The sequence below is a fragment of the Siniperca chuatsi genome, linkage group LG5, assembly GCF_020085105.1.
Source record: "Siniperca chuatsi isolate FFG_IHB_CAS linkage group LG5, ASM2008510v1, whole genome shotgun sequence".
NCBI classification, from domain to species: Eukaryota; Metazoa; Chordata; class Actinopteri; order Centrarchiformes; family Sinipercidae; genus Siniperca; species Siniperca chuatsi.
The window spans coordinates 3,242,923-3,256,206 of NC_058046.1; the positions used below are offsets into that span (position 1 = coordinate 3,242,923).

At 40.7% G+C, this 13,284-nt stretch overlaps 1 protein-coding gene across 2 annotated transcripts in view; it reads left to right on the forward strand.

The window, feature by feature from the left end:
• The window catches only part of fras1 (Fraser extracellular matrix complex subunit 1), a 252,323-nt gene that overhangs the window by 971 nt on the left and 238,068 nt on the right, over nucleotides 1-13,284 (forward strand). For both annotated transcript variants that reach the window (XM_044195242.1, XM_044195243.1), the window contains exon 2: nucleotides 5,328-5,359. In XM_044195242.1, the coding sequence (XP_044051177.1) occupies nucleotides 5,328-5,359 (32 nt within the window). The remainder of the gene's footprint in view (nucleotides 1-5,327; nucleotides 5,360-13,284) is intronic.

The window sequence follows — 13,284 nt, forward strand, 5'->3', positions numbered from 1 at the left end:
TAGGATTCCTGAATGAGCACCTGCCACCTGCCATGCAGACAAGTATTCATCATCAAGTGGATATTTAACTCTTTATGATGCTGAGAAAGCAGCACCCATACTCAGACTAGTCAAATTTGTCCCCTAATTGTGTTTACATCCCAGGAAGCATTGATTAGGTGATTTGGAGGTGAACATTTGTGGTTAAAAAGTGAAAGTTTTTAAGGTAAAATATGTTGTTTAAACATAATTTCAGTGACTACATTTCAACGTGAAGTTAGGACCTGCTTGACTCTGAGATATAGCCATTGAAATGCTGTTGAAACAACAGTTGTTTGTATCCTAGATGTATTAAAAACCTTATTTAGCTGAAAATTAAACATGAATTCTTCACATCTCTTGATCTGCAAATCGCCAAATCCCTTCTTATTGAGACAGAAGTGAAGTCAAACTTCAGTCAGTTTGAGAAAATCTAATTCAAAGAAGACGCAGGCTGGATACAAATACAATATCCAGGTCATTATCAACCAAAATAATCTCCTAGGTGAGTGAGACTATAATCTGCTTCATGGATGCTAACTCTGCAGATGCTCACAGGCGCACTCAACAAGCTGTAAAGGAGTCGGAATAGAAAAGCAACATGTGAAGTGAACATGTCTGAGTTGTCCTGTTGTGCATTTTCACTTTCTTAAATATCTCAACACGTCTTTGAATCTGATCCTGCTCGTGGCCCCTGTGCCATTTAAATATTCATGACTCTGCATTAAAGCTGAAAGGTCTGCTCATGCACAGCTACAATATTCCCATCAGTGGAGTTATAATGCATAAGACTGTCAGGAGCAGAATCCAAAGCAGGTTCCTGAACTGACCCATTCAAGGTTTCACTTCATTGCTCATATCAAACTCAGGCTTGTTGATATCACAGCCTGCAGGGAAAGAGGCTGCATGTTGAAATCTGGAAGGTGAACGTTTCTCTGCTCACATGCAGCTGCAGAACCTGACTTCAGACTTTTTAACAAAATCATTAGCGTCCTCTGTTCATCTCGGCACGTATCCAATCTGCTTGGCAGCACTTGCTTCAATAAAATTTCAAACTTTTTTTTTATAAAGCAACATACTCCTTCGCCTCCTTCCGCTGAGAAGAGAGCACGTTGGCGTTGGCAAGCAGAGCAGGATAGTTATAAAAGTTGAAATGTTATCGACGTTAAGTGCTGCTCGGTGGATTGGATGGATGGTGAGATGAAGAGAAGACATTCTGGACAAAAGTTTGTAGTAAAGACGAGTTAACTTCACATGTTGCTTTTCAGTTCAGATTCCTCTACAGTCTGTTGAATGCGACTGTGAGCATCTGCAGAATTATTTCCCCTGACCAAACCAGATTATAGTCTCACTCACTATTATTTTTGGTTGAATGGCCTGAATACAATGTTTCTGAGGCAAGTAACTGAACTCATTCCAGCATTGCTCCTCTTTAAATTAGACTTTTTCAAACTGGCCATTTGACTGCACTTCTTTACCATGATTTTCAGGTCCAAAGATGTCTAGACTTCCAGGTAAAGTCTAGGATACATACAACCGCATTTAAATGACTATATTTCAATGTAAAGCATGTCCTACCTACAAGTTCAGATATAATCACTGGAAAACTGTTTAAACAACCATAAAAACTTTCACTTTTCAACAAACTTTAGCCCAGTTTTAACACAGAAGATTGGTCTTTTCACCTACAGATCAACAAATCAATGCTGTCTGGGATACAAACACAACAAGAGGACAAATCTGATACAGATGCTGCTTTCCCAGCATCATAAACAGTTAAATCTCCAATGATGATGATGTACAATTTGAAGCAAAAATCCAACACAACTTCGTTATTTAATTTCTCAAAATGAAAAATTGTGGTAAAATATGCGTAGGCCTACTTATTTTCTCATTTTTGTGAAGTTCTTTGATGCCTATTTCTTTCAGGGCTGAGAGGAGCAACTCCATGATGAAACTCATTTAGACAATGATTATCCCGAGCTGATGAGGCATTTAAGGCTGTGTTTGATACCTCCAGATTCTGTTAATTAAAGAATCGACTTGTCAAAAGGAGCTTTCAAACCTCAATATGAGCAACATTTCTTATCTCAGGTTTCCGTAATCCTCTGTGGTCTTCCACCATATACCAAACCTCCATTCAAAATGTATACATTTGTAGAATTTTCTTTCCTCCCTCGAACTATGTTACAGCCACAACATTAAGGAATATGTGGAATAAGAGTACAGTTACTTAAAGTTACTGTACTCTTACTTACAGTTAGTCAAAAAAGGAAGAAGGAATCGGTTTTAATTACTGATGATGGTAAGTAAAACCGAAAGCTTGAAACTGCAACAATGCCTCTGCCCTTTTTCGGAGTAACTCCTTAGTTACTGTTCAAAATATGTATGTTGAATTAAGGTTCAGATTTGTACTCTTTAACTACAGTATGTACGGAAAATGACCTCTATTTTTTGCCCAGTAAGTCCATTTGAAGTATAAAAAACTACTTTATTGTGAGGCCAGCATGTTTTGGCAAAAGCTGAAGCTGAAATGCATCAGCTTAAACGCGCTGGTCTCACAATAAAATCGTTTTTTTTATACTGGCAAGTATTTCCACGCACCTTTTTGAAGTAGGTAAAGTCGTGCCAGATATCCCCTCTCTCATACTTTCATAAACAAAATCTGAATATAATCCTTTTTTTTTTTTTTAAATCTGCAAACTGGGTTACATTGAATTCACACTCACTCTTTGATAAAATGACACACTCACTTAAAGCCACGAACATTTGTTAACTGACGCCTCAGAGTCGAACAGAGTGTTAATAATTGTTTAAAATCTCAACTGTTAATTGGTTTTTGGAAACAGTTTTCTTTAGCAGCCGAACTGCAATGGAAAACCAGTTCTGTATATCTCCCCCAAACTGATTAAACTGCCAGATTATATTTTGCAGCGCACTCTTTCTCACATACGGAGAGATAAAGAGACAACAGCATGAAGCAGCAGCATAAACAGACTCGCTCTTGGGCATCTTGTGTGAGAATACAACTGTAACTGTACTCTCGTATTGTGGACCATTATGGTAAATGTTTACCTCTAGTTGTACTTTCCCCCCGAGGCGTCTCCGATTTCTCCAGTCTGGTTTTGTGACCTCAGGCTGGGCTGAGGCGCGTGTCCGTCCGTCTGTCTGTGTTTTCTTAACATTTAGCCTTCAAATTGAGCTGAGATAATCATCTGTGCCCTTCCATTTCCGTCTAAAGGTTGCAAATTTTCTGGTTTTTTATATTTTTAGAAGCCCCAATGGCCGCTGTTCATGATGCACTGAATATAAATGTGGTTAAATGCTTTAATTTAAGGAGTTGGAAGACAAAACAAAAGAGATACAATACTGAATTCTGATTGGGAGGCTTTTTAAAGACAGTGTTAGGTAAGGGATAGGGTTTACGTGTCCTTACTATGATATAAGGTCATTTAATGTTAGTGTTTTTAGATTTAGATTTACGGGTAGTTTTGTGGGAACATTTACCTTGGAGATTTCTGCTAGCATTAGCAAAATGCTACTTATCATTGCTATCTGAGTAGTGATTAGCATGCTAATGGCCTGGTGATATTTGATGGTAGAGTTGGCCATGATAAGTTACGGGAGGCCTCTTTTCACAGCACATAAGTATTTATTGACAGTTAGCAAAGGTTTCTGAGACTTGTGTTAGCCAGACGCTGCTTGGTAGCTTTGGCTTTGGAAGGCAGTGTTGACTGTGTTGACGTTGCTAAAGAAGGAATTGGTTCTGGTAAGTTAAACACATTGTTGAGCCTTCTTATTGTCGTGGGTCCAACTCATCAAAACTAAAGTCATCTGATACATGCACAACTTCTTGGCTAACAATAAGTGTAAGGAGATGATTCTTCTGTCTTCAGTCTCTGCATGTGTGGAGGGCTTTTGATACCAACGGTTTTGGGTTGTGTGTGTGAAGTCTCACAGGTGTGTGTCAGATGTTATATTTTAACCTGTAAAGCGTGCAGAGACCCTTTGGGTGATGTGCACTTTAAATAAACTGAAGTTAAATAAACTGAAGGTAAAGTTTTAGTGGCAGTGAGGAGTGGATTAAGACTAAACTGATGTTGGTTGGAGATCTGAGCACGCCCGTGGCATTCAAGTAAAAATGCCAGTCGAGCTAATAGAGCTAGCTAGCAGAATTTAGCCTGAGCAGTTAAAATGTGGATGTGACTCGAGTGTCTGCTTGAACAAGGGTAGAATTCAGAGGAAGTGTGCATGTTTAGGAGTTCAAAAGAAGGTTAATGTAGGGATTAACAAGATCTTTTCTTGTCAGATGGTGCGGTAGATGTATGATGGCACAGCCAGCTATCTGCTATACTGTATCTACTGCTCAGCCAAATGAAAAGTCAAGACCATGGTGGCCATTGTAGTACATTTCCGCTCTGTATTGTCAGACTGGACTCAACTTTCATCAGTCTAAGCTGGACTTTGTCAGACTAAGCTCAACATTGATTAGCCCCAGCTATCTCTTGTCCACTTCTGCTATACATTGTCAGCCTTAGCTACATTTCATCAGCTTCAGCTTTATATTGTCAGACTCAGCTGATGTTAATGGATGTTGTTGAAAGTTATAGTTTAACTTGATGAAAGTTTATCCAAATATGACAGTGTTGAGCTGATCTTGACAAGCTGACTGGGAGATGTCCTGGATTGGGCTTCCATGGAAAGCTCACAGCCAAAATTAGCCGATTAGATTAGATTAGATTAGATGCTGAAAACAAACCTGATTGGACAGATTTAAATGATTATTGAATGAGTAGAGACAATCAGGATTGCCCAACTGCGATGTGTTTCCTGGAGTTAGTCCATAACTGCAAAAAAGGGAGGGCTTCTTCATTGAAAATTTGCGATCCTATATGTATCAGTGAAATCTGAATTCCTGTAACGTGAGACCTTTTAAAGTGTGGTGATTTCATGGCTCAGGGAGATTTTGAATATTTGTTCCTGGATTATTCTCCCACTGGGATTCAGAATCTGTTGACATTTTCTCCGTTTTGCAGAGATGTAATGCCCACTTTCAGAGTTTGACAGTACGCTTGACACTAAGGGCGCACAGGACCTCACATCCAAGGGTTTGAAAGGAATTTATTCCTCATCTTTCATGAGGCTGATCTGCTCTTTGATCTGAGCGTCTCCAGGAATTAAAATGACAGATTTACATAATCCCTTAAATATATCGATACAAAAGGTTTCATATCGATACAAAAGGTGTGATGACTGGACTCTAATGCTATCTTTGTTTCTCTCCCCTTTTTATTTGTCTGTCATCCTAGGAGCTTGTATCTACGAGGGATCGCTGTATGCGGTAGGTGCACCCACCCATCCTATTTTATCTCTCTAGTGTCACTGGTTAAAATTTCCTCCCCGTCCGACAGAATTAGGATTTTGTGTCTGTTTGTAAAGCCTGATGGGTATTTGCTCATGTATTATTCACAAGGAACATTACCAGGTTAGTATAATGGACGGTTGAAAATGTTAAGTGTGTGTATGTGCAGAGATAGTAAAAAAACGTATGTGTTATCAGTAGGGATTGCTGCACATCCTCTGTTGTCTGAAATGTAGCCGAGAAGATATGTCTTATCTATAATGCATGCCTCGTACTGACTTTGTGGATGATAATGGCGATGAGAGAGCATGATGCAGCTCGGCGGCAGGCCTGGCTGCTAAAACAAGAGCAGTCATATCCCGCTGTTCTGCCGATTGAAGGTTAGGCTCTTTTCAAAGTTAGAAAGAAGTTTGTGCTGAGCTTTATTCCAGTGGTTCTGCTGGGTATTGGTGAACATTCAAGGTTTTGCACTGAGATGTGCTTTTGTTTTCTGTTCTTTAAACCCCGCTGCAGGATCCTCATATCCTGGCTTGCGACTTATTTTAATGTTTAATGTCTGACCGCAGCTACATGAAAAAGCTTTCTAAAGAGTCTCAGGTGAAGCTAAACTTTTCTTTAAACATTTTATTTATTTAGCTAGTTGTCCAGATCAGTTTTTCATCAATAGATAATTCCAAATATCCCAACCAAAGAAGAAGTGTGATGGTGTTTCAAAAGATTTTCCACCTGACGGAGGATAAAAGACGAAACACTGAGCCGTTTAAGACATTCAACACCAGCACAGATTGTACTTTGAGGTCATTCAGCCACAAGATATGCCTGTCTCCTTTTATTGGTTGAACCCAAGTTAAAATGAAGGAAATGTGCACTTTAGAAAAATACCACTTGTGTCTCGTAACATCTGGTAATCTCTCTTAAAAAGCCTTAAACATGGTTCACAGTGGTAGAGTTGTGGTTCCCAGGCAGAATAATGATGTACTGCTGCTACGTTCCTGCTGTGTTATCAACATAATTACCGTAAAGCTTAAAACGGTGAGCAGCAACATACCTACAACTACTTCCAAAATGCACGAGAACACATCCTGCCTCCCCATGTTACTTTTCCCCCGGCTTTGAAGAGGGATAATTGTTGGAGCAAGGATGTAAAGCCAGAAATGGGCAGTGTTTTAGGAGGGAAGAGGGGGAGGAGGAGTGGTGGTGGAGGAGAAGGGAAAGGAGGGGGTTTGTTGGAAAAAACGAGAGGGCAGGGAGACAGGTGGGACGTCCCAGCATGTCTGAACACAGTCGGGAAAAGGCCCTTCTGGAGTTCAAAGTGAAGAACTTACCCCCAACACCTGGAGTGGTGGGCAGATAGGAACAAATGGAAAATAAAGAAACACAGATTAAAGTGCAGGGCTCAATAGAGGCCCTCGGGCCTCCTGTGTGGTTTAGGTCTGTGATGAAAATAATCATAAGAGCAAAATAGCCTTCTCACACATGATCAGTTTCCTCTTTCTTCTTTTTCCAAACTTTAATTACTTTATTTAATTAGCTTTGGTTTTCAGCTTGATTTATGCCAATAATAACTCTGTCAATCCATGACCAAAGATTATTCTGATCATTCTTCACAGCTAAATTAAAAAAGACGTAAAGAGACAATTATGTATATGAGATGCCAGGCATTTAAAACCACAGGTTGTCTGCATGTTAGGGCAGTAAAACAGTATTTTCCCATACTTCTCTAAGGTTTCTCCATCCAGCAATTTTAAAATGTTTCCAGACCTGAAAATAACCAAATAATTCTTTCATTCATCTCCACACTTCTCTGTAGTGTGTATGAAACCTGGATAAGGGGTTTCAAGTAATCACCTCATGTATAGCTAGGCAAACACTGTGCGATTCTTATTACTTTTGTATGTTGCTTTAACTCACACTATGTATTTCTTTATGGACACTGCACTGCCCAAATGTTTTGCCCAGTCAGTGTGTTTATATGCGCTTCAGGAACCCGGTTACAGTTGGCTTTCTCCAGTAAGCTGATTTCTTAAACGCCATGTAAAACGAGAAATCTGGTTTCTGTAATCGGAGTAGAGGATTAGAGAAACTTGATAACCCCAGATAGATTTCTCCTGGAGAATGCAGATTCCTTGGCCATGTATACGGGTAAACGGTTGTCTGATTTTTACATGTCCATGACAAAGATTTCTGAAAGGGAAAAGTAACAGCGGCACAGGTCTTCTGTCACTAATACAGGTAAACAAAACAAAAAACAGTGAGCCATGCTCTCAAAACGAGGACGAGTGTAGTGGAGAAAGCTGATTATTGACCTGCTGCTGCGGATTTACAGTAACCAGGTTACTACAGTGCATGTAAACACATTCTCTGATTACCTGCATAACCTGGTTTCTCTGAGTAACCTGGTTACTTAAATGTAAAGGCAGTGATTGACAAGAAGAAAAATGGATTCACAGATGGCTGGGAAGATGCGGACAATATGGTCTGTCTGTTTTGCAGCAAAGTTATTTCATATCACAACACACAGACTCCAGTTACCACATCCTACTAAAGCAAGCAAGTTTATAACGGATCTTTTGACAGCAGCCATATGGGAAATCAGATGGGGGAACTGCTGAAACTCCAAGAAAGCCAATCAAAATTTCTGATATGCCAGAAGTCTGATCGTCCAACAGCCAGGTCGTTATACGTTCAGGCAATTAATCAGGCGTTGCAGCCCCCTCAAACAGAACGTCGAACTATAGCCACGGAAATTCATAATATTCGTCGTGTCTGCTCTGCATACTGTATAATGGAGGCACCGCCCTGAGCACAACTACATGGACATAAAAACTGAATCAATTTTTTATCTTTGTATTCAATTAAAAAGCTGCCAATCACTCTTGATTTTCATCAGTGTGGTTTTCAATGGAGATTTTTTTTTTGTGTCTGGAATTTTTTCTCTGTCAAGACTAAAATTCTGTGGGTTATACTTGTCAGTTTTTGGAATTTATTAAAAATTAAACGAATTTTGGTCTTCAAAGACCCATATTGATCAAAGCAATGCTGATTTGTACATGTAGTACAATGTGGGAGATAGATTAAAAGCAGTGAGATTCAGACACTGAAGAGCAACTCCTCGTGTCTAGTTCCCACGGCTGAAGCGCTTTGGATTGATCAGACCTTCTCATCGGTTGCGTTTCTACTGACAAGTTGCAGAGGCCAGGGGGAGACGGTGTTTCGCTGATGATTCACATCCACCTTAAATCATTCACCAGTCAGCTGTCTCCCAGCTCCAGCCTGGTAACCTGATGAATCACATCAGACTCACAGAGGGTCGTGCTCAGAGGAACCTGTATCGTCTGGGTGTAAACAGAGGTCTTAAGTGACGTCACCCTCAGGTCATTCTAAACATCTCAACCTCATCAGCTCATGTCAACTTGGACACTTACGTCATGTACTAAACATGGCTGCCAGTGGAGGAAGAAGCTCTCAAATTCTTTACATAGAGAGCAGGAATAGTCTCATCTTGGAATTTTGCAGTTAGAGATGTTGAGTGATTAATTACAGCCATTTGTAACTGAGGGGGCAACTTTTCAAATTCTGACTCATGTTTGTGTACTGCTAAATATAGGACTGCAACTCATTTTTTTCGTTATTGATTTATCTATTGATTATTTTTTTGATGAATCATTTAGTCAGAAGTGAACTTGTTGGGAACTCGTTAAATATCCCAAACAGCAAAAAGCAAAATACAGACAAGGGACAGCCACAGATGTTCAACTGCGGCCCAGCAGTGGCCCAATGATGGCCGATGGCCGGCCTAGTGTGTAGGGGCTGCAAAACTCTCTATATAAGGTCTAAAATGCACTGTTGTCATCAAACTAAAATGTGGCTTTTTTTAGAGAAGAAAAGTTGTCAGTACTTTATAGCTCATGTTTTTGTAAAACCTTAAACTGTTAAGATTTGTTAGGCCAATTAGAAATAACGTTCGTTCAGATAAATACTGTGGAGTAAAGAGTGCAACATTTCTCTCCAAAATGTAGTGATGGAAATGTAGAAAGAACCAATACCTCAAAAAAGTACTGAAGTATTTGAGTAAATGTTGCTGTATCATCCTACTGCAATCAGGAACCCACGCTGCCCATTGCTTTCACCAAACGGCTGTACAGTATGAAGCTCAAGGGATTGTGGGTAACGAGTTCTACATGCGTCCTGACAGATTTAAATAACTCCAGACTTATTGCAGCGGTGCAGTGTGCCACCAGGCCAGACATGCTGCTGAAATACAGCACATAGCCCGCAGTGAAGGCCAGCGGGGCTCGGCAACATGCAGCACTATGTCCAAATATATCGGCTGCCCCTCAAGGCTTGAATTCCTGGCATTGCAAGTCGCTCTTTCTGTAGGAATCAAAATGTAGGGCACCTCGAGAATAGCACCATCAGGACGGAGGTTCAGGCAGTAATGCCGAGGTTTACAAAGAGGCAGAGCTGGGATTCAACAAAGCATTAACCTGAACATGGCTGACTGAGGCAGTGTTTGTAGTTTAATGCGTTGGTACCACTCCAAACCCCTCGAGCACACCGGCTCTCCAGAGTTCACTCATTACAATATGAGCACATTTTTAGCTGCGACCAGCAGCTCTATAGCTCGCTTTGTCGGTCGGTCGGTCGGCCGGTCGGTCGGTCCACAGTTTTTGCCCTAATAGGCTGAAATTTGGCATGGAGGTCAAGTGTGTGTGAGGTTGTGTGTTTGTGTGTGAATGCATGAACGAGTGGATGCGTGAGCGTACGTGGTCGCAGCTATTGTGAATTCATGCTTGTTTGATGCCAAGTCTGTCATCCAGGCTGATGGACATGCATGGACGATGTGTCGTAGAGGGTTAAAGTTTCTTCTTGTCCTGATTGGTCCTGATTGTCTCGTCCCGATCCTGCCATGTTTACTCCTGAGTCATTTTTCTCCCATGTTGAGCATTGAGAAGCTCTAACCCAAAGAACTACTTATAACCAGTTCTTAATTGTGAACTGCTCACAAATACATAAGAAACAGGAATCTTTAGAGAAATGTTTTTTGATTCCACTCAGCTACTGTCAACTTCAGTGGTTCATTTCTGAGCTTATGACCACATTTCCAATTATGCACGCATCAATGCACATGTATAGTGTTTACAATATGTTGACCCATAAAAGGTAATGAAATTTGCTGCTGTGTACTTCTTTTGTCTCTTCGAACCACTGTCATCTCGCTCAAGTGCCTTAAACACAGTTCTCAGGGTTGGAGTTGTGGTTAGTGTGACATGACATTTTTCTGCTGAGCAAATAATCAGACATCATTTCCATTTTATGAAATGGCTGCAGCATATAAAAAAACCTGTCACATGATAATGAAACATTTAAATCCCTCCCAGTTCCTGTGCACGTTTACATTCTGAAATAGACAACACAATAGTAACACCACTCCCATCCCACAACATCATGTCACCCTGTAGTTTTGGATGTGTAATTGATACTACAGGAAGAGGTGTCATGTTCATCCAAGTAATGGACAAGGGGAGTCCTGGTGGCCTAGGGCCATGTAATCACAACATCGCTGGTTCGAGTCCGCCCAATTTGTTGTATTGTTGTCATTCCCCATCTCTCAATTCAATTCAGTTCAATGCTTTATTGGCATGGGAAAAAGACATTAACATTGGCTAACATGCCCCAAAAATACTTCCCATGATGGACAGCATTCACTCTGCAAGTGCGGCCGCTCGGAACAACTTTAAACACATTTAATTCCCGACGTGGTCGGACAACGCATTGTCTGGTTCGAGCATAACCCGACCCTTAAACCATGACCACTTACCCCTCAATTTTTAAAGTGTGTTTGTAGTCAGTTTAACACATGATTAGTTTAGTTTCATTAGCGAGAGTTAACTGTTAACGTAGCGTTACGCCTCAGTAGGCCTACTGTTTCCATAGTTAAGATACCTGGAGTACTGATGTAGCACGGCGGTTAGCCACTGAAGCTCTGTTTGAGGTGTCCTGATAAACAATGTAAATATTGTTTTATTTGTTTTATTATTAATATTCTAATTATTTTAAGCAGCCCTGATCACTTTTCATCACTGTAGCCTACCTCCATTCTTAAGTAAGCCTCCACATGTAATTTGCAGCACCTGAAATAGGCTACAGCTTCAGTGTGATTGCAGTGCACCAAGGTGATCTCGCAGGAAAATAGTTTTGCAGAACCCTTCTAGTCACTGTCAGAAAAACAATCTCAGCAGTATGTCTGATCGCTGCTGCTGCCCGACACGCTTCACAACTTGAGGTTGATGACGCTGACTTACAAAAAAAGAAAATAATAAATCGGCTCAAACTCAAATTAAAAGGAGAATACAGTGAAGGCAAATAAAGCGAGCTCTTTTAAAAGAGCCTATGTCTGACTTCCTCTGTGCTGAGGGATAATCTCACCAGCACGGGTTTTCAAATCCATGGACTTTGTGCCCATTGGGGTTTGGCGGTGAAGTATGACATTAAAAGCACTAATAGGATCTGACTGCTGTTGGACAGAATATGAATATTAGTGGAAACTGCCTTTTCCAAGGCCCCTTGATAGATTAACGCTCATGATGTAGTGATAATTCCTCTGTGACAACCGGGTCGCCGCTGACTGGTGTTCACCCTGCTGTTTCCCCCGCGGGGGCTCTGAACGACCCATGTGATCAGAGGAAAAGCCAAATCGGACCTCATCTCCCCCCTGAGGGATGAGACATGCTCCACAGGCACACTTCTAGGCTGCAGGAGGGAGCCTAGAGGAGGAAACCAGGAAAATACTGAAACTGGAAGAAAGTATTGAAGGGGAAAAGAGGCAAAACAGAAAGAGAAAACATCATGTGAGGGATGACAGTCTGCGACAAAATAAAGGCAGGAGGGAGGGTGTCTGACAGCAGGGACCCGACTTCACCTCAGTCCTATGAGACAGAAAGCCTGTGTCAGCATTTTCCTCTTTCATCTTGATAAGAATTTCTGGACAGGTAGGGTCACCTGACAGCGGGGGGGAGGAGATGAACAGTGCAGTTCTTCTGACTCAGTGCCTTAGAAGTAGTTTTGAACTTTTTTAAAAATGTAAATGGTGAACTTTGACTCCAAAATGTGAATATAATGTACCTGTTCAGGCCACACTGCAAAGAATATCAAGACATTTAGCCTCTTACTGAATCCTAAAGTCACATTTTCTTCCAAGTGAAGAAACTGGTGAGTAATATAATTTGATCTTGTTTTAAAGGATAAGGCTGGTGTTTTTCTTATTGTCAACAAATGCCATGAAAAGACCAAAACCAACAATGTGTTAGTCCGTCTCTCAAAACCCTCTGACTTCCTGTCTCTGGCTCTCTGCTCCAAGCCCATTGGTTCCTACTGAAGACGTGAATCTTTTCAAAACACCTCACAAATATATAGTTTCATTTAAAAAAAAAAAGGCTAGTTTCATTTTAGCAGTTGTTTTTAGGAAATATTACTTAGACAGGAGTAAAAAGTGCATTTGTTGGGGATTTCAGCTCTTGTGTAGCAGGCGTCCCGGCGTATGTGGGATTGAGTCAGAATGAACTACATATAATATAATGAAGAAACATGTCACCCAGTGCAAGACCGTGCATTATGAGAATTAAATATGAGAGCAAATGTTTTGTGAAGACTTACACTAAACCTGCACACACTTTCTTTTGTGGTCATTACTGTGTTTTTTGCACCTCTCAGCGATTCCGTAGTATTGTGGCAAAATTGGTTTCTGCAAAGTTAACACATCACTTCTTTGTGCCATAGGATTGTAAGAGTTTAGAAGACGAAGGCAGGGCCGCGCAATATTTCAACATAATCGTTGATAGAATTTCAGTGGCTTATATGAGCATATTGTGGTGTTTTATGAAATTATGTCGTCAAAATTAACG